General features: G+C 37.8%; 1 protein-coding gene across 4 annotated transcripts in view; it reads right to left on the bottom strand.

Moving 5' to 3' along the window:
- The window catches only part of SMC5 (structural maintenance of chromosomes 5), a 103,057-nt gene extending 82,058 nt beyond the window's left edge, over positions 1-20,999 (bottom strand). Inside the window, exons 1-3 of one of the 4 annotated variants that reach the window (XM_004375800.1) lie at positions 20,713-20,999; positions 15,100-15,241; positions 8,547-8,599 (exon numbers count right to left, since the gene is read on the bottom strand). In XM_004375800.1, the coding sequence (XP_004375857.1) occupies positions 8,547-8,599; positions 15,100-15,241; positions 20,713-20,921 (404 nt within the window). In that variant the 5' untranslated portion in view covers positions 20,922-20,999. Of the gene's footprint in view, positions 1-107; positions 1,252-8,546; positions 8,600-15,099; positions 15,242-18,510; positions 20,634-20,712 lie in introns of those variants that run through there. The other 3 variants (XM_023730851.1, XM_023730852.1, XM_023730853.1) reach the window with 3 other exon arrangements.
- Between the last annotated feature and the right edge of the window lie 5,538 nt (positions 21,000-26,537).

Genomic DNA, 26,537 nt, shown 5'->3' with positions numbered 1-26,537 from the left:
GGTGGCCACGGCTTCAACATATTCTCCACTCTGAATGTAGGGGGGACTACATCACATGGTCATAAAGAAACATTAAGCAACACAGAATCTGAAAGAAGGCTATTTACTTATTTCCTGCTTTTAGAAGTACTACTGCTCCACACTTCCCATCTATTCATCCATCTTTTTCACTGGGAAATCAGCAGCATGTGGTAGAAACATAAATTATTGGTATCCAATGGCTAAATGACAATGATAATTTGTAAACGTTGTATATCCAGATTATACTGTAATCATAACATTTCAAAACCTGTTTCCACCAAGTCGAGTTTGACTCATAGCAACCCTATAGGACAGACTAGAACTGCCCCATAGGGTTTCCAAGGAGCGGTAAGTGAATTTGAACTGCTGACCTTTTGATTAGCAGCCGAGCTCTTCTTAACCACTGCACCATATATATATATCAAATATCTTTGTTTTCTTCCCTCCTTTATCCCTTTACTTATTATGAAATATAAGATGTAAATGGATCTAGTGTGTTTTCCGTAGTACGCACGTTAGTTATGTCAGGCACAAGTATGACTTTATAATTGTCTTTATTTAGAGATTATGTATGATTTAATGAGATGTGTACAAGTGCCAAGCTGAAAAGGGATGGACTGTGATGGTTAACATTATATATGAACTTGGCTAGGCCAGGATTCTCAGTGGTATGGCAGATATTGTATAATCACCCTCCGTTTTGTGATCCGATGTGAGCAGCCAATCAGTTGCAAGGGGTGTTTCCTTGGGGGTGTGGCATGCATGTAATATATATGCATGCTCTGGCAAAGCTCACTCTCTCTCTCAATCCTGCACTCATCCTGTGGTCTGACCTCCAGTGCTTAGAGAATCCTTCAGCCAGCAGCCTGAACTGCAGATTTGGATTTGCCAGCTCCTGCAACCCTGTGAGCCAGCAGCCTGCCACCTGACCTGCAGATTTTGGGTTTATCAGCCCCTGCAACCACTGAGTCAGGAGAAGTCTCCAACCTGATGCCTGATCCACGGATTTGGGACTTGCCAGTCTCCACAATTGCATGAGCCGTTTCCTTGAAATAAATGTCTCTATACATACTTATACATATGCTTCATGAAACACTAAGAAAGTTTCAAAAAGAATTAGTAAAGACAAGAAATAGAACAGAAACCAGTAAGAAACAATGCAAAAGTTACCATGTTTTTATGCAAATAATGCATGCCTTCTATGTTCTTCTGCCAACTGTACACCCTCAACAAGGTATTTTCGTAAGCGCTGCTATGCCAATTTGTTTTTTACATGTTGCTGTAAAATAATTAGTAAAGCACACTTATGAAAATATCTTGTGGCGGAGGGCATGGTTGGCAAACAAAGAAGGCGCATGTTATTTGCATAAAAAATAATAGTTTACTGAAAAGGTTAACAAAATCGACAACTCCAATTTTCCTAATCAAGGAAAAAAGGGAGGGCTTAAATGAAAAAGGGAGACGTAGCTACAAATGACACAAACATATGTAAGAGAATTTATACATGCCAGCAAAATTAAAAAGGAAAATAAAATAATTCTTAGAGCAAAGTATAAATTATCACAATGATTCAAGAAGATATGGAAAACCTAAATCATCCTATTACCATTAAAAAAACTAAATCAGTAGTATTTAAAAAAAAAAAAAAAGAATAGAAACAGAAAACAAAAAACTCCAGGCTCAGATGATTTTACCAATAAGTTCTATAAAACAGTGAAACAACAAATATTGTTCACAAACAATTCCAGGGTAGAGAAAAAACAAAACTCTCTCACTCACTATATTAAGCAAGTTTAACTCTGATACTAAAACCTGACAATAGCTCTAGGAAAGAAAATTTCAAGACAATCTTACCCTTGAATATAGATGTTAAATTCCTAAATAAAATATTAGAAAACTAGAACCAGCTTTAAGAAAATTATGATCGTATTGGGTTTATTTTAAGCAAAGTTGGTTGAACTTGAGACAATCTAATTCATCAACTAAATCAATACGATTAACTCAATAGATGTTGAAAATTCATAAGCTATTTTTGATAAAAAGTACACCAAAGTAGGAATGGAAGAGAATATTCCTAACCAAATAAAGGCTATTTTTCAAAATCCTCCAACAAATATCTCATTTCATTCCAGCCACACTGGCACTCTTCTGTTTCACAGAAACATCAAGCTTATTCCCATCTTATATCCACTGCACAAACTGCTCGCTCTCCCTGGAATACTCTTACTCCCAGAACTTATTCTTATGGCTGGCTCCTTTTTATCATTCAGTTCTCAGCTCAAAACAGCTTCAACATGCCTTCCCTGAACTCACTTAATGGAAATAAATAAAAACATCACAAGCCCAAAACCATGTTAAGGTCAATGATGTTAAGGTCAACATTGCTAAATCTGAGATCTTTGCCCTCATTTTACCTGACCTACTTAACAGCGTATCAGATAAATATACATAAATATATATATTGGAGCCATGGCGGTGCAATGGTTAAGAGCTTGGCTGCTAACCAAAAGGTCAACAGTTCGAATTTACCAGCCGCTCCTTGGAAACCCTATCGGGTAGTTCTACTCTGTCCTCTAGGGTTCCTATGAGTCGAAATTGACTCGACAGCAATGGGTTTGTTTGTTCTTTTTAATATAGCAGCATCAGACATAGGTGATCATTTCCTCTTCCTCAAAACATTTTCTTTACTTGGTTTCCAGGTATTATACTCTTCTGACTCACCAGCAAATTCTTCTCGTCTCCTTTTATAGTTTTTTCTATGCTCAACCTATGGATACTGCAGTGCAACAAGGGTTAGTTCTTTGACCTCTTCTTTCCTTTATCTATATACCTCTTCCCTTACTGACTTCATCCATCTAAAAATACTGATAGCTCCCCTCACGTATTATCTTTGGCCCAGACTTCTCCCTGAACCACAGGTTTATATATCTAACTGTCCATTCAACATTTCTTACCTGAATGTTTAATAGGCATCCCAAACTTTACTACATGTTTTATTGATTCTGGAAAGCCCTTGTTGTTTTACATCCTAACATTTCTGAAACTGAGGTGTGTATACCAACATTATGTAGCATAGTTTTAATTGGAAGGTGCATCTTACTTAAAAGTGATGGCGTCATAGATTTAATGAAATATGATTTACTCCAAAATAAACTTCTGATCTTTCTCCCAAAATTTCCTGCAGTAGGTTTCTCTACCTCAGTTAATGGAAACTCCATTTTTCCCATTATACATACTGACACCTTGGAGTTCTCCTTGATGCCTCTCTCTCCATCCCACATCTGACCCTGTGAGCTCTTACCTTCAAATTACATCCAGAATCTGACCACTTTCTACCACTTCCACTGCTACTATTATCTTGGTCCAAGCCACCTTCATCTCTCATCTGGATTATTATATTAGTCTCTTAACTGATCTCTTTGCTTTTGTCTTCGCCCTCCTACAGTCTATTCTCCCCACAGCAACCAAATGTTCTGGCTAAAATTTAAGTCAGATCACATCATTCCGCTGCTCAAAACCTGATGGCTTCACATCTTATCCGAAATAGAAGCCAAGTCCTTACATTGGTCTACAAGGCTTTATGAGATGGCTTCCTGATACCTTTGGACCCTATCTTCTACTATCCTCTACTTCTTTCAGTGTGATCCAATCACAATGACTACTACTTCAGGGCATTAGCATTTGCAGATTCTCTGAAATGCTCTTCCCCCAAATATTTCCATGTCACTCCCCTACCTCCTTCAAGTCTTTGCTCAAATGCCTCCTTCTCAGTGGCACCTTTCCTGATCAGCCTATTTAAAACTGTAAACCCCATTCTGACACTCCCTATTCTCCCTTCCTGCATTATTTTTCTACACAGTACTTATCACTACCTAACATCACATATATTTTATTTATCCACTGTCCCCTCTCATGCCTCTAAATATAAACTCCATGAGGACAGTGTTGTATCCCCAAAGTATAGGCACTGTCTTAGTCATCTGGTGCTGCTATAACAGAAATACCACAAGTGGATGGCTTTAACAAAGAGAAATCTATTCTCTCACAGTCTGGTAGGCTACAAGTCCAAATGCAGGGCACCAGCTCCAGGGGAAGGCCCTCTCTCTCTGTCAGCTCCAGAGGAAGGTCCTTGTCATCAGTCTTCCCTTGGTCTGGGAGCATCTCAGCGCAGGAACCTCAGGTCCAAAGGATGCGCTCTGCTCCCTGTGCTGCTTTCCTGGTGGTACGAAGTCCCGTCTCTCTCTGCTTGCTTCTCTCTTTCATATCTCAAAAGATACTGGCTTAAGACACTATCTAATCTTGTAGATTTCATCAACATAACTGCCATTAATCCATCTTATTACATCATAGTGATAGAACATACAATACATAGGGAAATCACATCAGATGACTAAAGGTAGAAAATCATACAATACTGGGAATCATGACCTAGCCAAGCAGACAGGTATTTTGGGGGGACACAATTCAATCTGTGACAGCCACTCATAGTATTTGATAAATGACTCCACAAATGTAAGTCACAGATTATTTTACCCACCATTCCACTCACTGAGCGTGTGGTTAGGTACTGCATTTGTTCAATAACAGTAACAATTTCAAAAACTAATGCTAAGCTGTTTTGTGTTCCGTACTCTCAAGGCTATATGCACCGTAATGCAACAAGTGGCTACAATGTAACCATATATAATTTGGAGGAAAGGAAACTTCCTCCTGTGCCAGACTTGGTAAGGCAGAGTTCTGGTTAATGGTCACTGGTTAGTTGATTAGAGCTAGCAGCTACTACACACCAAGAAGTTTACTTCTTTACATGAAAGAAAACTGGGTCTTGATGGCTGAGAAGAGAAAGTCAGGAAAGCTTAAGATCTATGGTCATCCATACTGGCCTTTTGAAACTTAATGGTAATACTCCCTCTGTATTCTATAAATACAGCTGGCTTAGTAAATTTCAGTTTCAACATTACAAAACTGATGATCAATCAACAGTACAGGCTAACGCAGGAGTGTATTTGGCATATATTTTTTTAATTCCCCTACTAACCCATTAGCTACTCCACGGGAGAAAGATGTGGCAGTCTGCCTCCTTAAAGGTTACAGCCTTGGAAACCCTATGGGACAGTTCTACTCTGTCCTAAAGGGTTGCTATGAGTGGAATCTACTCGACAGCAATGGTTTTTTTTTTTTACTATAAAATTCACTGTTTTAAAGTGTACAATTCAATGTTCTTTAGTACAGTCACAAGGTTGTACAGCCATCACCACTATCTAATTTCAGAATTTCTATCACTCCAAAAAGAAATCCCATACCCGTTAGCAGCCACTCCCCATTCCGTCTTCCTCTCAAATCCTGGCAACCACTCATCTACTGTCTCCATGGCTCTGCCTATTATGGACATTTCTTATAAATGGAATTATACACTATGAGGCTTTTGTGTCTGGCTTCTTTCACTAACCGTAAGATTTACAACGTTCATCCATGTTATAGCACATATCAGTATTTCATTCCTTTTTATGGCTGATTAGTATGTCATTGAATGGATATACCATATTTTGCTTATCCATTCATCAGCTGATGGACATTTGGGTTGTTTCTATTTTTTGCTATTATGGATAATGCTGCTATGTAACATTCACGTACAAGTTATTGTATGAAAATGTTTTCATTTGAGTATAGGCTTAAAAGTTGAATTGCTGGATCGTATAGGAACTCTGTTTAACTTTCTGAGGAACTGCCAAACTGTTTTCCAAAGTGGCTGTTACCATTTTACATTCCTACCACCAATGTAAGACTGTTCCAATTTCTCTACATCCTAGCCAACACTTGTTATTATTGTCTTGTTCCTGACCTCAGGGGAAAAAAGTTTGTCTTTCATCACTAAGTATCATGTTAGCTGTACGTTTTTCATAGATGCCCTTTATCAAATTCAGGAAGTTTCCTTCTATTCCTAGATTTTTGAGTGTTACGATCATTAAAGGCTGTTGAATTTTGTTGAATACATGTCTGTTGAGAGAATTTGGCAATTACTTTTATAAGTCAATTCTATGGCAAATACTTAACCACTGTGCCACTTTCATGAACAGTGTACAACAGTGCGCAACCCACTTTCTGTATCTTCACAATACTGAATATTATTTAAAAAATTTTCCAAGCTGAGAGAAAAAAAATTCTCATTATCTTGATTTCTTTGATAGTTAGAGAGGAATAATCTCTTTTTATACTTATTGGCCAATTATTTTATATCTGTGAATTACTCATTCAATTTCTTTTTTTCCCCCCCCATCCCTGAAGTATGTGGAATGGGCACAGTCAGGTCATGTTAACAGTAATGTAATCCAGGGCAGTTTACTAAGAAGACAGAGGGTTCATCCTGGTCAGTTACAATCCTACAAAACTAAAACTTTAGACACCAAGTGATCTGTGTATAATATAAAACTTCATTTCAGAAAGTTACAAAATAATAAAGACCAAAATATGGGTACAAGTTCAGAGGGGAAGGGGAAGGACTGGTCAGGGTCTTCTGTACTGGGAGAAATTAACTTGCATGGCCATGCTTTGCCTTCAGTCTTTTTTTTTTCTTAACATTTTATTGTACTTTAGGTGAAAGTCTACATTGTAAATTAGTGTTCCAATCAACGATCGTTACATAAATTATTCCGTGACAATGGTTGCAGTCTCCACAATGTGTTCACCCTCTCCCCATTTCCTACCTGGCTTCCTCGTTTCCATTAGTCCAGTTTCCTACTGATTCAATTTCTTTGCTCATTTTTCTATTAAGTCATTTATATTTTTACTGATTTGTGTGAGTCATTATACAAATTATTTTAGTAATTTTAAGGCTTATATATGTTATTTGTGCAGGAAATGTTTTCTCCCACCTGTCACTCAGGTTTTAACTATGGTTTCATTATCTTTAACTGGATTTTTATATAGTCCAAATTTCCTATCTTCCTTCTTACAGTTATTGGGACTCCTGTTCTGATTAGAAAGACTTTCCCATTCCCAAGATTTAAAAATATTCACATTTTTTCCTATTATTTTCAGAGTTACATATTTTTTCACTAAGCCTTTAATACATCTAGATTTTATTTTGTGTTATGGTGTTAAAAAAAAAAAAAACTAACAGTGAATTGCCTCAGCTCAATTCATTGAGTAATTTAAGTGCTATACTTATTTAAACTGCCACCGTTATAATAAATTCTCATAGACATTTAAATCTGCTCCCAGTTTCTCCATTCTGCTCTTCTAATTTTCTGTGCCAGTACCATACGGTTTTATACCAACAGGAATAGTACACTTTAACATCTGGTACATAAAAGTCTTCTTCACTATTCTGCTCGTTCAAAAACCTCTTGGGTCTTCTGGCACATTTATTCTTCCAGATGAACTTTAGAATCAATTTGTAAACTTACCTGTTGGGACTCTGGTTGGAAGTGCAAATTTATACATTAATTTGGGAAGGATTGACATGTCAATGATATTAACTTTATTCTTCTAGGGATATGATATGTTTCTCTATTTATGCAGGTCTTAGTTTTATATCCTTGAGTAAAATTCTACCTTTACATTTTCATAAGTGGAGCAAAGCTGTTTTATTAATTTTATTTCCATGTGGGTCTATTTCTCATCTGCACATTAAAAACAAAAATTCCAACAAAATTCGAGTAAAAGATCAGAACGCTAGTTTCTTCATATCCTATAAAATGACAGGGCTATCAGATGATGTTTAAGAACTATTACACCTCCAAAACTGCATGACTATCTACAAAAGCTATTATACAGAAAAGTTAACTTCCTAAAAACACTCTCTGTGACTCATCTAAAATATGTGGGTATTTACGTATAAAAGACTGAAAGTATATACACCAACGATGGTAAATTGGTTCCATCTTGAATACCAACTCTGATTCATCAGAAATGGCAGCCAAGAGTGGTAAACTGCGAATATCTAGGTTTGAGGGAAAATAAATATCATAATGAAATTATCAAATTTCTCTGAGGAAGGGAATGGAACACAGTAACAGAAATGCCAAGTATTTGCCATAAATGAGGTTCGTCAAACTATTCACAGTGGTTATTTCTAGAAGTAGAATTAAGGCAATGAGAAAGCTTTCATTTTCAGTTTATACATTTCTATATTGCTTGCATTTTTTTAAACAAGCAAATGTTACTTTCAAAACTAGCAAAAAACAATGAATATTTTAAATTTGTGAAAAATATCACAACTTCTTAATGGATATTTAACAGTGGTATGTTTCTATTTCACTCCCTCACATAAACTTATAATTTCCTTAAGAATTTCTCCAAAAGAGAATTCTTACAATTTAGATTTTTAGGTCTGCAAAATTAGAAAACAAATATATAAAAAAAGCTTACTTGTTTGGATAAAGTATTTTGAAAATATTAACATTATCCCTAACATTTATGCCATAATAGTATGTTACTATTCTTTTCTAACATCATGAGGAAAGTATGGACATAAACTAAAAAATTATACAGGAAAAAGCGGTTTGAGCACCTTCAACACTTACAATTCAATTTCAACCATGCCTTTGGAACATCCCCGCTTCACAAAAAAGCCAACCTAAGACAAAGAAGAGGAAAAAGTGAAATGTGAGATGACACTCCTGGATTAACAATCAGAGATTTAGTAAAGTCATTATTATTTATCAGCTCAAGATCCTTTCAGTAACTTCTTTGTATGTCCATCCCCATCACTTTCTAAATATACCCTTCCAAGATTTGGGCCCCTCCCAGTGTTGCAGCGGTTAAGTGCTCAGCTGCTAGTCAAAAGATTAGCAGCTTGAACCCACCCAGCAGCTCTGCAGGGGAAAAAAGACCTGGCAGTTGTAAAGATGACAGCCTAGAAAACCCTATGGGGCAGTTCCACTCAGTCACATGGTATTGCTATGAGTCAGAATGGACTTGACAGCACCTAACAACAACATTGTTTCCTCTCACAAATAAAAACAATATTATTATCATTTATTGAGCCTCCTACATATTAGCTTTGTACTACAAAGCTAGTAACAAAGCAAGTGCAGAGCAAATATTTGAAACCAGGTAATCCAGCTTAATATTTTGTTCTGTTATACTCATGGTTGCCAGGAGTTGGAGCCAACTCAACTGCAATAACAACAACAATCCAGCTTCAAAGTCTGTATTTAACCACTACACTCACCTCTCTCAAAGAAAAGAGAAAAAGAAGCCAGTGGGAAAACAGATCCTATATTATGACCACAAAGAGCTATACCAAACCCTCCTACCATCAATGAGGTCATCAACCATATTTTAAACAGGAGCAATATCATTACAATTTACATAGTAAAACAGTCATTTTTGAGCTAGTTTCTATATATGTGAGTATAAGCATGAAAACAGATCCCAAGCCTAAAAAGTTCAGATTGCATCTTAAATCAGGCCATAAGTACTGGTAATACAAAAAGAAAAAAGAAAAAGAAAGGCGAAGGGATAGACAATATACCTTGCAAATAAATAATTCTCTCTTTAACAGTGGTGATGGTAGTGATGATAACAATTTTCACAACTGCTAACATTTATTAAGCATTTACTATATGCTGCTACGCTAAATACCTGGAACATATTTTCTCATTTAATATTCATGAGCAACCTTATGACGTTTATATTGTATCCATTTTATAAATGATGAAACTGAGGCCTAGCCAGGTGAAAAAATACGCTTGTTCTTTTAACTAGGAAGTAGAGTTTAAGGATTAAGTGTATGGGTTTAACACCCAGTATGGAGACTCAAATCTCAACAGTGCCATATACAAATTATTTTACCATGGCCAGGTTACTGAAACTACCTCTGTTTCATTTTCCTTGTAGATCAGGAAAACAATGGAACCTTGCGGGAGAGCTATTTGCTCATTAGCTTCCAACAATTAAAATGTTTGGTATCACTGGGAGAAAAAAAAAAAATCAGGAGTTATTGTCCATACAGATGGTCTAATATATGCTTGTGTTAAATTTTTATATTAGCATTTAAAATAAATATAAAACTTTAAAATATTCTAGCTGAGGACTTCGGCATCCCCCAAATACATCTGTGGATACCCAAAAGTCTACAATTCTGTTGTCTAGGAAACACTGCACTCCATAGTCTTCCTTAAAAACCCTAATGCTCAAGGATAAGAAAAGATGCAGTTTTTTATGACAGAACTAAACATGGGAAGGTTGGTGAAAACTGTAACAGTTTAATCTATTCCCATCATACAGTCCCTGGAGTAAAATCTAGCAGACCATTTCACAGACAAGGATCTAATAAACCATTTCTGACAATTAAAAACTATCAATACTCATAAAAATTTCAGCTGGCTCTCTGAAGTGACCTACTTCAATCTATTCATCTTTAAAATGAAGAAAAACTGAGGTCTAGACAACTGGCTAAGGTCTCAAAGCTAATTATTAATGGAAAGCAGTATCTTTCATACCTTATTATTTCCCCTACAGCATTAAAAAAAAATTCCACAATTTTAAATGGATTTATAGATAATCTTAAATGATATTTGCTTCAATCTTGAAAGCTTACATTACATTTTAAGCCTGGCCAAGAAACTTGAAGTATCACTTGACAATACTACAATATTCACAGTAGTTAAAAATGTAAAGAATCATTTTAAGTTCTGAAAAAAATATTTTAAAGCGGGACTCTCAGATTTTTTTAAGTATATTTTTATTTTAAATGTTATGTACCAAACAGTATACTCATAGCGACCCTATAGGACAGAGTAGAACTGCCCCCTAGGGTTTCCAAGGAACAGCTGGTGGATTCAAACAGCAGACCTTTTGGTCAGCAGACGAGCTTTTAACCACTATGCCACAAGGGCTCCAAACAGTATATATAAAAGTCATATACTGTTTAAGAATAATAAAACCATGTTTCTACCAGCAGTTTAAGAAATTGAACATTATCACCCCAATTACATCCTTAGCACTCCTCAACAAATGTAATCTCTAAGCTGAGTTGATCTTTTTTTTTTTTACTTTTCTCTAGTTTTACTACATCTCAATTTCTAAACATTAAATACGTTATTTTTTCTGATTTTTGACTGTTACATAAACAAATTACGTGTTCTTCCAACACGGTATTTTTACTTAAAATTAGGTTTCTGGTATTTACCCAGTGAAGTACATTATTTTTCATTTTCTCTATCATATAATATTCTATCTTATTTGTCTATCAGAATTTGTTACAAACAGTATTGCTATAAATATCTCTGTAATTTCATCTTGTATAAATGTGCAAGAGCTTTCTAGGGTATCAAGCTTGTTAACTGTGTTGTTAAGTTTTCTGTATTCTTACTCAATTTTTGTATGATTGATTTGATTATTGATAGTTCTCCCACTATGATTATGGATCTGACAACTTGTTAGAATTGTCATTTTTGCTTACACATTTTGAAGCTACATTATCATGTGAATTCCAGTTGAGAATGGATTTATTTTTCAGCTGAACTGAATCTTTCATTAATACTTAATAACTACCTTTATCTCAAAAAATACTTTTTGCTTTAAAGTCTATTTTGCCTGCTATTGATCCAGTTAAACCTATTTTCTTTTGTACAGCATCTACCTGGCATGTATTTTCATCCTTTTCAACTTTCTGAATCTTTTCATTTTAGATATGTATATTATAAACAAAAAATAACTGAGTTTTATTTATCCATTGTAACAGACTTTATCATTTAACAACAGTGTAGACCATTTTATAATTATTGTCCTTTCTAATATATTTGGATAGATTTCTACCATCTTTTGTGTTTTATAATTATCTCATCTTCTGTATTTCTTTTTCTTCACTCCTTTTTCAAGCCTCCTTTTGGATTGTTTGGGTGACAGGGGTTTTTCTCTCTCATTCTACTTTTTGCCCTTTCTTGTTTGGAGGTTACATATTCCATTTCAATTTTTTTAGTGGTTATCCCAAAAATTTTAATATGCATATTTAACTGAATAAATTCTGAAGTTGATCAACTACCTTAACTTCCTCTCAACAATACAAATCCTTAGAGTGCTGTAACTCCGATTACTTCCTGTTGTCCAATACTTTAGTTCTAGATTGTTTGTTTTAAACTCCACAAATTATAGACATTATTATTTTAAACAATTTGCATATACTGCCCTACATGTTTACCATTTTTTTTGCTCAACATTTCTTTTTGCATCTCAGACCTTCCAGCTGGGGTCATTTTCCTTCCGCCAAATTACATATGTTCAAAGTTCCCTTAGTGAGGATCTTGGGCTTTATTCTTTTTTCTTTTCCCCCTACCTCTGTTCTGGAAAAATATTACTACTGAATATGCAATTACAGACTGGCTTTTATTTTCCTGGCAATGAGAATACTATTTCACTCTCTTCTGTCTTCTAAGAGTCAGCTCTTGGTCTAATTCTGGTTCCTTGGTAGGTTTTTTGGCTGCTTTAAAAATCTTCTCTGTTTGGTGTTTTGTAGTTCACTATAACGTAACTATGTGTGGATTTAATTTATCCTGCCCTGGTGGCACAATGGTTATGAGCTCAGCTGTTAACCAAAAGGGTGGCAGTTCAAATCCACCAGATACTCCTTGGAAGCCCTATGGGACAGTTCCACTCTGTCCTATAGGGTCACTATGAATCAGAATTGACTTGATGGCAACAGGAGTTTTTTGGATATATTAGGCTTCTTAGTATGAGGATTCATGTTTTTTAACATTACTGAAACATTTCTGGTCACTCTTTATTCAAATATTACCTCTTCCTTAGTCTCTCCATTATCTCCCTTTGAATTTGTAATTAGATGCATACCAGATTATCTTCCTTTATTTATGTCTCTTAACCTCCATCTTACATTTTCTCTTTCATCTTTACATTGCATTTTAAGAAACATTTTCAGATCTTTTAGTTCACAAATTCTCTCCTTAAATGTGGCTGCTTTGTTTTTCCTGTCCAAGTTTCTCTCTTCAACTAATATATTTTTCATTTTTTTTAAATTCTATTAGATTCTTTTTCACATCTGACAAATCTTTTTGTCACTTATTCCTTTGTTATACGTGCAACCTTGTTTTATTTCTTTAAACAAATCAAATATACTTAGTTTATATTCTCTATCTGATCATTCCAGTATCTACAAACTTTGTAAGCCTGATTCTGCAGTCTGTTGTTTTGGTTAGTTCTTATTTTTGGTGATTCATTTCCTCCCATGTTTTGTAGTTTTTAGGCATGGATTCATAAATTTCTTGAAACTTCACGTTAGAATTCTTTTGAGGACTGGATTGAAGGTATGTTCCTTCAGAGGATTTACCAGGTGTCTGCAGATAATACTAACTGGGACCACTTAAAAGTAAAATCACAATTTAAGACTTTAGTTGATGTTGATTAAGTGTAGAGTTGCACAGCTGATTGCTGTAATTTCTGTCAATAAGTTGCACACCTGTAAAAAGTTGAATTGGCAAAAGTTGTGTAATAGATATATTTACAACAATGACAGAAAAAAAAAAGAAGCAGTTGGCTGAGGTTGCTTTTGTACAACCAAAAACCTCATGGAATTCTGGTTTCTTGGTTTGGAGGTTTAGGGTCATGGTTTCATGGGACATCCCAGTCAAGTAGCCTAGTAATGTGTTTAGTGCTTCTGTTCTACCTCCTAGCTCAATGTGCAGTGCCTAGAATCTTAAAAGCTTGTAAGCGGCCTTCCAAAGCACAACTGGTCTCCATTTGCCTGGAACAACAAAGGAAGAAGAAGAGTCAGGAACAGGAGGAAGAAATGATATGTGTGGCTAACTAATTCCATCAACAACTGTCACCTCTGCCATGAGACCAGAAATGGATGGTACCTAGCTACCACTACTGAACATTGTGATCAAGGATTCTACGGTGGAATCCTGATCAAAAGAGGGAAAACGCAGAAAAGAATTTCAAATTCTCATGGACTCCAGACTTCCTGGAGACATTTAGCGTGGATGAACCCCTAAAACTATAGCCTGAGATAATGTTTAAACCTTATACCAAAAACATCTCCTGAAGTCTTCTTAAAACCAAACAATACTTTAGCTTAACTAGTAAAAAATGTCTGCCTTGAGCATTATGCTCTTTTAAGAACTTCTATATGGGATCAGGCTGCAACAATGGGCTCAAATATAGCAACGACTGTGGGGATGGCATGGGACCAAGCAATATTTTGTTCTGTTATACACAGGGTTGCTATGAGTCAGAACGGACTCACAACAGCTAATAACAATAATATATGGGATGAAATTGATAACAGTAACTTGAAAGATTAGATAGGAACCTTAGGGTTAATGGGGAAGGAACAATTCAGACAAGGAGGGTAAGAATGGTTGTACAACTCGAAGACTATAATCAGTCAGTCACTGAATTGTACATGTAGAAACCGTTGAACTGGTGAATGTTCTGCTGTGCATATTCTCAACAACAAAAAAAAAAGATTTTAGTTTAAATCATAATATGAATTCTAACCTTAAATAATATGAATTCTGGCCCCAAATGTGTTAAAGCTTGTAGTTAAGAATTCTTTGCAAGACTTTCTTTTCTCCCCCAACTCCATTCAGAGTTAACTATGAGATAAGTAACCCTCACTGTTCCATTCTTTGCTGTTTTTTTTTTTCAGCTACACACAGTGTTTGGCTTCTAGATTTTATTTTCCCTATATCTCCAGCACCCCTAACCTTGCATAACCAATTTAAAGTCAGAGTTTAAGGAGCTAGGTATCAGTAAATGCTGGGAAACAGGGCCAGAGCCTGCTCATCTCTTCAGATACACACTATTTTGGTTCTGCCCTTGGTAAATTTCCCTCACCTTTCCACAAGCCCAGCAATGTATTTAAAATGATGTATTTTACACTGTTTTTTTTTTAACATTTTAGGTGTTAGATACTTGGAGAATTCTCTATGTATACAGTGTAAAATACTTCCAGAAATGAAAATCTCTTCCCAGCTTTTCTACCTACCAACTTCATTCCTCATATTCTAGCACTACATATTTGCTATAATCAAGAAAATGACATGAAGAAATTGATTGATTAAAAGCAACTGATGGCTTTGAATCTAACGAAAAAAAGTTATGTTAACTTACTTTATCTGCCCGTCCCATGAAAGCAGGTTTGCCTGCTAATCCAAGGCAAATGGCACACACAATGCTGGACTTCCCTGTTCCATTAGCTCCAATAATCATATTCAAGTTGGGTCCAGGAGATACTTCACAGATATCATATGTTCTGAAATATAAAGAGGTGAAATTGCTTAGCAGAGACAAAAAAAGAAGAATATCTTCTTTATAAAAGCATGTATTCTTGCTTTATATTATCATTATTTAAAGACTTCCTCAAATTTCTTTTAAAAAAGCCATCTAACCTTATAAATTTAATGTTATTTATAGCTCGTTAATAAAATAGAGAGACAATCTATCAGTGGAAGAAATTAAAAAAAACCGTAATACAGATCTAAAATAACATCAGTGGGAAAATAAGATTTGACATGCCTTTTTCAAAAACATATCTGTTGAATAAAGCAAAGCTTGATATTTATTATTTTTAATAATTATAATATATAGTAGAATACATCAAAGCTACTGTGCAAATAACTTTAAACCTAATTTTAATGTTCGAGAAGCCATGAATTATCTTAAATCTGTAGATTTTACATTAATATTTCTCTTGAATTAAAATGCTTAATGACAACTTCCCGCATTTTAATATTGGAAACAATCCAATCAACATTTTTATTCTAATTGAACCATGGAAAATATATATCAGTTTTATTTTATGTTTAATTAAAAAATATATACAACATTCATGTCCTTCAATCTGCTGTCAGATAATTCACCAAAGGATCTGTTGCTAGTTCATGTTCAAATAAATTTTACTCCTATGGGAGCAAACAAGAATGTATCACCAGCACTTCTGTAATACTCCCTCATGCCAGAAAGCTGCATGTTCCTGTACTCTAACTATCTGCAATTAGCATCTCCTGCTTTTTAGTCGCCAGGGACAGTTATGGCAAAATGTGAAGCAAACTATGACTCAAATATTCTAACTTGTCTTTGAATACCCTGAAGTGGAACCCACAAAGAATGTCCCATTCTCAGAGAGTCTAAGTTAGCTCTCAGGTAGCTGTCAACTAATTCCCAAAGAATAAATGCTTAACCTGCTACTACCCTGCCAAGTATATATATCATTTAACCAAGTACACCTCAATTTGACACTTAAAGAAATTAACCATTTTAAAGTTCCAGGCAGTAATAAAAATAAATACTGGTGGTAAAGGAAAAGTATTTTCTGACAGGTTTTCCAACCCTATACCTCTCAATTCATACTACACAGCATCCATCTAATTTATCTTTTCAAATACTTTGCTCTGTTACCTACCACCTGGGTCTTAAAAAAAAGTCTTCTTACATGACCAGTAACTGACCAACTGAGGCATTCATTTTAAAAATGTTTCTTTCCACATATTCCACATCAACTTTGTAGAGTAGATTTTGATCACAAAAAAGGCTCTGAACGAAAATGGGAAAAAGAACTTGCATAATTTTTCTGCCTTAGTGAATAGATTCAAAAACTTTTAAGTTAAACTGCATATTCATAAATGGTTAAAATAAAACTAATCTGGATACTTCAAACATCTGGAAAATTACCTTATGTGGAACTTCTTAATTCCAATACACAAAGCCCCATTCTTTAAACACTTGAATTTCCTGCTGTGAAATCTCTGCACAAATGTCTTACTTAAAAAAGAGATGTAACTGGTATTTAAGACAACAGGAAAAAGCATGAGAATTTCTGGCCTATAACATACGCACAGATATTTTAAATAGGGAGAGCTGCCAAAAACAAAACAAAGCCTCTGCATCCTTTTGTGAGCTCCCTTTTCTCTGTCCAACCCCTGAAAGAGCTATTGTCAAAGGTGCAAACCCTCTTCTCACCCTCTATACTTTGCCTGCTATCTCATATTTTGCATGGCTTCAGGTACTATCTACATGCTCAAAGTCAGCCCAGATGACCTATTTATGCAATTATCTACTCAATAACTCTACGGGGATATCCCACAACAGTTACCGCAAACTTAATACGTTCAAAACTTATCTTACCATCTTTCCAAAACTACTCTTGTGGTCTCTTAGTGAATGTACCATCATTCATCACATTGCCCAAATTAGAAACCTAAACAAACAAAACAAAAAAACCCAAACCCACTGCCCTCATAGCAACCCTACAGTGACTCTATAGGACAGAGCAGAACTGCCCCATAAGGTTTCCAGGGAGCAGCTGGTGGATTTGAACTACTGACCTTTTGGTTAGCAGCCAAGCTCTTAATCACTGCACCACCATGGCTCCAGAATCAGGAACCTAGGCCTTAGTTCTACATCTTTGATTTCCTTCTCCTCTACTCACCCTCTGCCCCCATCTTTGAATCAATCAGTTATGTTGGTGGTCCTCCTAATTAGCTCTCGAATTTATCCCTCTCTCCATCCCTACTGTCATTACCTTGGCCCCCATTATCTCTTATCTGAATTATTGCAAAGGACTTCTTTAGTCCTGTCTAGCTCCTCCCTCCTCTAATCTAATCTCTTTAATTCACAAATGTAGGCCTAGCTTCATCTTTTTCTGGTGGTGCAGTGATTAAGAGCTCGGCTGCTAACCAAAAGGTCAGCAGTTGGAATCCACTAGCTGCTCCTTGGAAACCCTATGGCGCAGTTCTAGTCCATCCTGTAGGGTCACTGAGTTGGAATCAACTCGACAGCAACAGATTTTTTCCCCGTCTTTCTCTACTTTCTATCTCCTTCCTCTTTCTCCGTTCAGACCTCTAAATTCTAGATACAGGTAGTCCCCGACTTACAATGTATTTGACTTATGATCAATCACACTTAGGATGGTCCTTTTTTTGGTACATCTTATCGTTAGTAATACGTACTACATACAATGTTGCAGGGTGTAATCTGCTGATGTTATCGCTGTCAGATGTTCACTCATTTATACGCAATGTTTCCAAGCCCCCCAAAACAAATAAAGATAGGATTTATATAGATACTGATAATACAAAAACCAGGGAAAAAAAAAAAAAAAACCCATTGCCATAGAGTTGATTCCAACTCATAGCGATCCTATATGCGGCAATAATAATGAAAATCAAAAAACAAAAATGAAGTATTGGACTTCCGTCAAAACCAACTTACGACGGAGTCGTCAGAATGGAACCACGTCATAAGTTGGGGACTACCTGTATAATGAACTCAGTTGAGTTTCTTGACTAACTTATGCCTTCTCCTTTCTCCAAGACTTTGCAAGTGTTATTTTTTTCTGCCTAGAAACATCTACTCCCAACCCCATTGGATTTGGTTCACTCACAGGAAGCCATCCCTGACTCTACTTTCTTCTAGGTCATTTCAGTTCTCTAAGCCTACCCTTCCTACTTCTTTTCTAAAACTCAAAGTCCTCCCATTGTTAAAATAAACAAAACAAAAAACAAAAAACAAAACAAAACTAACCTGGCTCTTCACTTTCCAACCAACTTCTTTTCTTTCTCCTCTTCACATCCAATCTTTACTTCCTCATCCCTCAATCATTCTTCTATGGCCTGCAAAGTTTTTTATTTCCACTAATTTACCAAAGATCATACATTTCTTAATTGCTATATTTCAGTAGGCTCTTTTCAGTCCTGTTATCTGACTTCAATGTAGCAGATGATATTTTTGAACCAATTTTTTTCCTTGGCTTCTGTGATAATATTCTCCCTCGGTTCTCCTCTTATGTCCCTGAACAGCTCCTTCTCAGTCTGTGAGTTCCTCTCCTACTCACCCTTAATGTTGGCATTCATCCAGGGCTCTGTACTTGGCCTTGTATTCCTATTTATATTTCCTTTTGGGCAATCTCAACCATTCCTGTAACTTCAATAATCACCTATGTCTGATTCTAAAATCTCTCACCTATTCACATGTTCCTCCTAAGCCCCAAACCCCTATATGTAACTGCAATATCGAGATGTCCACACAGGAAACTTCAAGTCACAGGATCCAAGAGGCCATTTATTATTATTCTCCCCAAACTGTTCCCTCTTCTGAATAGTAGCACTATCTGACCAATTAACCAAGTAAGAGACTTGGGAAAAAAGCAGCACTCCTTTCTTCTCTTCAGGTCTCACAATTAATCTGTAGCCAAATCCTATCTAATCTCTTTTCTTTCTAATCCTACTCCTCACTACTACTCCTATATTCAAACTCCAGTCATCTCTTGCTTTGTATCACAAAAGTTTCCTCACCTCCAGTCTTGCACCCTTTCTGCATCATCCCCCACACTGCTTCCATAGTAACATACATCACGTGTCATTCCCCACTTAAAACGGCTTGCCTACAGGATGAAGTTTGAATTCCAGAGAATAGTAAACATATCAACCCTCAATGATTATGTACTTTTCCGTATTACCTCTACACATATTCACTTACATCCTATGTTCTAGTCATACTGAAATACTTGACGTTTTCTAAATATATCAAACTGTTTCAGGCAATTCTTTCTATCTGCACTGCCCTTCCCCTTTTTTGTCTATTGTGGGAAGAAAGCCTCCCATCTTTCAAGATTTTCAGAACCCTCTTTACAAAGCTCTTTTTCCCGTTTGTGGGCAAAACAAACCACTTCTTTTGTACCCCCATGGCATCTACGGTATCTACCTCATATGATTACATTTATTTATCTTTCCTGATCTAAATTCAAACAGCAATTCAGCTACTTATTAGCTGTGTAAATCTGGGCAAATTAACCTCTCTGAGCTTATCTCATCAAGGGAAATGATATATACAGAATTGTTATCAGAAAAGAATGGAGAGCATAGTGTAAATGCAGCACCTACTTCTGTACCTGGCACATGGCAGGCGCTTGAAAAACGATGGTATGGTTATTACAATTCTGTTCCCCTACTCCACTATGAGCAAGCTTAAAAAACACAACAAAAAATAAACAACAACAAAAACCGACCTTTAACAAATGAACTGTAAGATGCTAGACAGATACATGGCATTTTTATTACACCATACTTACTAAATTCTAAAATGATTACCAGTTGACAGAAGGGAGAGAAAAGGAACCAGGGAAGAACGCTGGTTTTGGAGAAATCAAGGGTCTGTTGGGAGGAACAACCATTGAGAGTGAGGTTTAATTTTCCTGTACATGTCAACCCCCATCCGAGACAACCTTTACCATCTTATCTACTCCTCTGTCCACCCGGCAAATGCCTAAGCTTTAAGAATCTGCCACAGTAGCATCACCGCTACTCGGATTGAACTGTTGCCTCCTGAGGTCCCAGAGCCCGCAGTTTTGTGAATTATAGATTATGTCCTCTATAGTCCGTTAGTTCCCAGCGTACTGACACCTAGCTCCTAGTACCTCCACTGCCTGCCAACATAACGCCTTCAGAAAACGTTGGCGGAATGCATAAAAATAACAAACCACACAACACACACATCTACCATACCAACACACGCGTCAATCTCCACGGCCTACGAGTAAAGCCTCACGGTAACATTGGACTCTTGGGACGAATTCACTGCCAGACCCACAACCCAGCACACGTTCTGTCCCCGCACCGGCCGTCACACACGCACACACCAGGACGTGTACACACGCACGCAGCTGGCGCCCCCGGCCTGCAGGCCCGTTCGCCTCCTCCGCCGCGGCGCGGCCTCTGGGCCACTCACAGGAAGTTCTCCATCGCGATGCGGACGATAGAGCCTTCCACGAAAGGCCCGGACGACTGCAGCGGTGGCGGCAGCAGCGGCGTTGGCGGCAGTGTTGACGGGGCAGAACTCTTTCTCTTGCTTGGGACCTCCGACGAAGGATCTCTCGGAAGAACTCTCTTGGAGGCCTGGGAGCTTGGGGTCGACGTCCTTCTGCTCGGAGTCGCCATCCTGGCTCCCTCTCCGCCCCGCAGCCGCTTCCGTTCCCACCGACCTGCAGCCCCGACGCCGCGGCCCCCGGCTCCCGCGCGAACTGTCCGGCGCGCGACAGGGCCCGCGAGCCCGCCCGGCGCCTGCGCACTTCCGGCCCGGCGGCGTCAGCTGGCCCGCCCCGCCGGGCAGAGCCGGGTGGAGAAGGCTTGGTTATGCGAAGACGCTGGCGGGCTAGAGAGGGGAGTCGGAGAGTGCAATAACGGGACTTTGGTCTCTGTACATTCCTGCATTTTTGGAAACGGTGTCTGTTGTTTTTAGTATTTTGAAAGCCATTTCTGCGCTCCGAGGAAACGGATGCGCTTCCCGACCCTCGGTCATGGCGGCGGGAGGGAGTGGAGGGGCGGTTGCGGTGCCACCCGGGGCGCGGGGTCGTCCGAGACGAGCGACGTCCGACCCGGTCGCTTGCTGGGACTCTGTCCGAGTGCTCCGGGGCATGCTGGTCTTTGGCTTGTCTCGGTTTCATTCCTCTTTGTTACAACAGAGGTACCCCGTCTCAAAAAAGGAAACTTTCAAATGATTCTGTATTTCTTCCATGCAGCGTCGTGTTAGGTCTCCTCGCTCTCAAAATTGTGGAAAAGAGTACACTGCCCAGATTTATCTTCACTGACTCTCCAGCCCCTCGCTGCTTAATCCCCTGGTAAGATTTCCTCCCGCAAGGTTTCTGGAAATCCCGGAGCTAGAATGTGCTGCGTTCATTGAAAGGGTGATTCTTCTCAACCTTCTGTCGTTTATCTAGTTAACCATCCCCCTCATTAAAGATGAGGGGCACGGAGGCCTACATAGATCGTTAGTCAGTCAACTAAATGTCTAATCTACTTGAAGCTGGGTGCTATGACGGAAATGAAACAGAATGAGCGTGATGGGGGAAGCACAGAAGGCCTGTCAGAGGAGGTGATGTCTGAGCTGCACCCTGAAGGACAAGAAAGCCAGATGTGTGAAGATGTGGGAAAAGAGCATTTCAGGAAAAGGACACAGCAAGGACAAAGGCCCTGAGGTGGGAACAACATGGCATGGTTGAGGAACAGAGGGAAGGCCAGTTTGACTGCAGTGTAGTGAACACGGTAGCATAACAATATTGCCCACCATGTTGTTAGTGTTAGTTGCCATCCCATTGGCTTCAACTCATGGCCATCTTACCTGTACCAACAAAATGTTGCCTGGTCCTGTGCCATCTTCACAGTAGCTGGTATGTTTGAGTCTGTTGTTGTGGCTGTTGGGTCAGTTCGTCTCACTGAGGGCTTCACTGATTTTTCAGTGACCTACCAAACATGATGCCCTTTTTGTAGCTATTGCTCCACCATGACAGTCTAAATGGAAAGCCATTGGATAGTTTTAAGCAAGAGAGGGACATGATCTAATTAAAGTTTTAAAATGACCACTCTGGTTGCTCCATGGAGAATGGATTGGAGATAGTCAAATATGTAAGCAAGGAGGCCATTTAGAAAGCTATTGTAGTAGAACTCCTGGACCAACAGTTGTTTTCCAGGGCCATGCTTCTTCCTCTCACACAGATGGAATCCAATCTTTCTCAAAGTTATAATTAATGAAAATAGAATAGTTAAAAAGTATGTGAACTTCTTTTGGCTACTAGAAAAAAATGCAAATTAAAAGAGAGTAATTTAAAAACTGTTCCAATGGCAGGCAATAATGCTAAAATGCTCAGTACTCAGGAGAGCACAATACTGGCATTCTCTACATTACCAGTGTAAATATTTTTAAAAGTAATTTGGCACACTGCTTCAAAAGTCTGAAAACAGTCCAGTCTTTAAAGAAGTAATTACGTTTGGGGCAATCTGTCCTAACGGAAAAATAATAATATAGGCAATAGTAATGGGAATTGAAGTCAGGGAACCAGGCTTTAGTTTTCTACCACCATCAGTTCTTAAATAAACTAATAAAATTGTGTTTCTGAACTTGAAAGTAGAGGACGAGCCCCTGAACTTGTGATAACTCCACAAATTCAGACGCTAAGCAGCAAAGCAGTCATGCTCTAACACTATCATTTAAAAAGGAAAATGTTATTGATTTGTCTCCTGGTTCTGTTGCTGCTGTTCTTGCCGTCTGCGCTATCTCTGGTGTTACAGCTCTCCTTATTTGCTTCTGAGCTCTCACTAGACATTTGTTCAGTGTGTAATATAATATCCTTTCAGGCCGTTCTTGTATTTTTTACATGCATTTTATCTACAGAAAATATGTAGTACTATTATGAGTGTGAATGTATTACATGAAAGTATTGAGTAAGTATATAATGTATTACATAAATATATTGCATAAAATCCAGTAAAATAGTTATGCAACTTGGTATTTCAGTCAAAAATATTTTTTGAGGTGTATCCATATATTTTGAGATATACCCATGCTGACACATATATATCTGGTTCCCTTTTAACTGCTGAGAGTGGTTATGTCACACTTTATCCATTACTCTGTAGATGTACACATAGATTGTTTCCAGTTTTTCATTATTATAAACAATCTTCAGGGAACATTATCAAGAATGTCTTTATGTATACATGCAAACATTTCTCTAGGACAGATCCCAAGAAGTAGAATCCCTAATCCATAGGGTATGTGGTACTACGTTTATTACTGTCCTTGAGTTTATTGGTATTTTGGCTATTGTTGCTTGTGGCTAATTTCTTGGTAACTGATTATTTTAAAATTATATCAGAACAAAATCTCTCTTTCTCTCTGGCATTGTCTTGCTGGCTATGCTCTTCTCTGCCTCTGTCTCTCTCTCTCTGTCACACACACACACACACACCCCCCTCCTCTAGACAATGCCCCTTCTTTATCCCACCAGATCCAGATTCTATGGGGCCTGAAATTTATCTAATTTTTGAAGCCCCCTCTAAAAAAAGTACAAAAATTACAAATATAAAATCAGGAAAACCAAACCCAACCCGTGGCTGTTGAGTTGATTCCTCCTCATAGCAACCCTACAGGACAGCTACCCTATAGGGTTTCCAAGGAGTGGCTGATGGATTCGAACTGCAAACCTTTTGGTTAGCAGGCGTAGCTGTTAACCACTTCACCACCAGGACTCTAAAATCAGGAAAGTGAATATTTATTAGAATGAAGGAGGAAACCACAACCTCAGCACTATTGACATTTTGGATGAGATAATTCTTTGTTGGGGTGTGGGGTCAGCTGTCCTGTGCACTGTAGGATGTTTAGCAACATTCCTGGCTTCTACCCGCTAGATGCCATTAGGACCTCCTAGTTGTGACAACCAAAATGTCTCCAGAAATTGCCAAATCCCTCCCAGTTGAGAGCCATTGCTCTAATCCTACCCACTCTTTCAGAGAATAGAAAAAGAAGGAACACTCTCTAACTACTCTTATGAGTCTAACTTTGTCTAAAACCAGACAAGGACATTAAAAGAGATGAAAATTTCCTGTCATTCTCACTCATGAACATGTATGCAAGTATGTAGCAATGTTGAAAAAAGTAGTAAATACATCATGACCAAATGGGGTTTATTGTACATGGGTACCTGGGTACCTATACAAGAATATTTTAGTAGCATTGTTCACAGTAGCAAAAAACTAGAAACAACCCAAATATTCATCAACAATAAACCAACCAACCAACAAGCAAAAACTCAAACTAGTTGCTATCAATTCCAACTCATGGTGACCCCATGTAGAACTGCGCTCCACAGGGTTTTTATGGCTATGACCTTTTGGAAGCAGATCACTGGGCCTTTTTTCTGGGCACTTCTGGGTGGGTTCAAACTGCCAAGCTTTTGGTTAATAGTTAAGCAATTAATAGTTCGTACCACCCAGGTGTCCCATTACCAATAAATTGTGGTATAATCATTTAATGGAATACCATACTATACCAAAACCAAAACCTATTGCCAATGAGTCAGTTGCAACTCATAGGGACCCTACAGGACAGGGTAGTACTGCCCCATTGGGTTTCCAGGGCTGTAATCTTTACGGGAGCAGACTGCCACATCTTTCTCCCATGGAGTGGCTGACCTTTCAGTTAGCAGCTGAGTGCTTTAACTACTGCACCACCAGGGCTCCTTATACCATACTATAGTAACAATTAATTAATTACAACTAGAAATTCAATTCTAGTAGTGGTTCAGTAGTAGAATTCTTGCCTTCCATGCGAGAAATGCATGTTCCATTCCCAGCGGATGCATCTCTTACAGAGTCACCACCTGTCTGTCCGTGGAGGCTTATGTGTTGCTATAAGACTTAAAGGTTTCAGTGGAGCTTCCAGACTAAGATGGCCTAGGAAGAAAGTTCTGATGATCCACTTTGGAAAAGCAATCAATTGAAAACCCTGTGGATCACAATGGTCCAGTCTGCAACTGATCATGGGGATGACACAGGACTGGGCAGCATTTTGTTCAGTTATGCATGGGGCCTTAGGAGTTACGGCAGACTTGACAGCAGCTAACAAATTCAATATTGCTGAATCTCAGAAACAATTTCGAGCAAAAAAAGCAAGTTACAGAAGAATACATATACAATTATTTCATTTGTATAATTTTTTAAAACCAGCAAAACTAACCAATATATTGTTAGTACAAAAGAAAAAGAAATTTTAGGAAAATGATTACCCCTCTGGGAAAGGGAAGGATATGTGACTGGGGTGGAGTACTCAGAGCACTTCTAAGTTGTTGATAATCTATTTCTTATGTTGTGTCAGTGACTGTGGTGTTGGCGAAGAACATTAAATATACTGCCAGAAGAATGAACAAATCAGTGTTAGAGAAGAGATAAAGCTGGAATGCTCCTTAGAAGCGAGATGGTGAAACTTCATCTTGCTTGCTTGGACCCTTACTAGGAAAGACCAATCCCTAGAAAAGGACATCATGTTTGGCAAAGTGGAGGGTCAGCAAATATGAGGGAAACCCTCAACGACGTGGATTGACACAATAGCCACAACAGTGGGCGCAAACATATCCAAGACCATGAAGATAGCACAGGACTGGGCAAAGTTTCGTTCTGCTATATGTAAGGTGGCCGGCCATGACTTGGAACTGACTTGACAGCAACTAACAACATCAATGACATAAAGGATACATAAGTGTTTTATTATTATTCCCTAGCATTTACATATATATTGTCTACACCCTTTTGCAGTTTTTGTGTCTCATATAACATTTTTAAAAATTTAAATTGAGTAAAAAAGGAAAAAAAAATCCATAACATATCCATATAATTCACCATATTAATAGATTAAAGGGAAATCACATTATCTCAACATTTGCAAAGAAACATCTGATAAAGTTCAATATCTGTGTGTAATAAACTCTTAGAAAACTAGGAATGGAACTGAAGTTTCTTAACTTGATAAACGTTATATATCAAAAGTCTAGAGCATAAATCATAATTAATGGAGAAATTTTCAATTCATTTTCATCAAGGTCAAAAGAAAGATGCCATAATCCCCGCTATTGAAGATCCAATATATATCTATGTTCTAAGATGAGAAAAAGGATTAAGATGTTTCAGGATTCTGTGCTGGTTTTTCTCTGCTTGCACCTCTCTATCCTTCGTCCACCCCTCTTCACCCTGCTGTATGTCCTGGGAGACCGATTTCTATGGCCT

Source organism: Trichechus manatus, unplaced genomic scaffold (assembly GCF_000243295.1).
Source record: "Trichechus manatus latirostris isolate Lorelei unplaced genomic scaffold, TriManLat1.0 scaffold00038, whole genome shotgun sequence".
NCBI classification, from domain to species: Eukaryota; Metazoa; Chordata; class Mammalia; order Sirenia; family Trichechidae; genus Trichechus; species Trichechus manatus.
The sequence above is the reverse complement of the archived record's forward strand: the minus strand, read 5'-3'. Positions and strand labels throughout refer to the sequence as shown.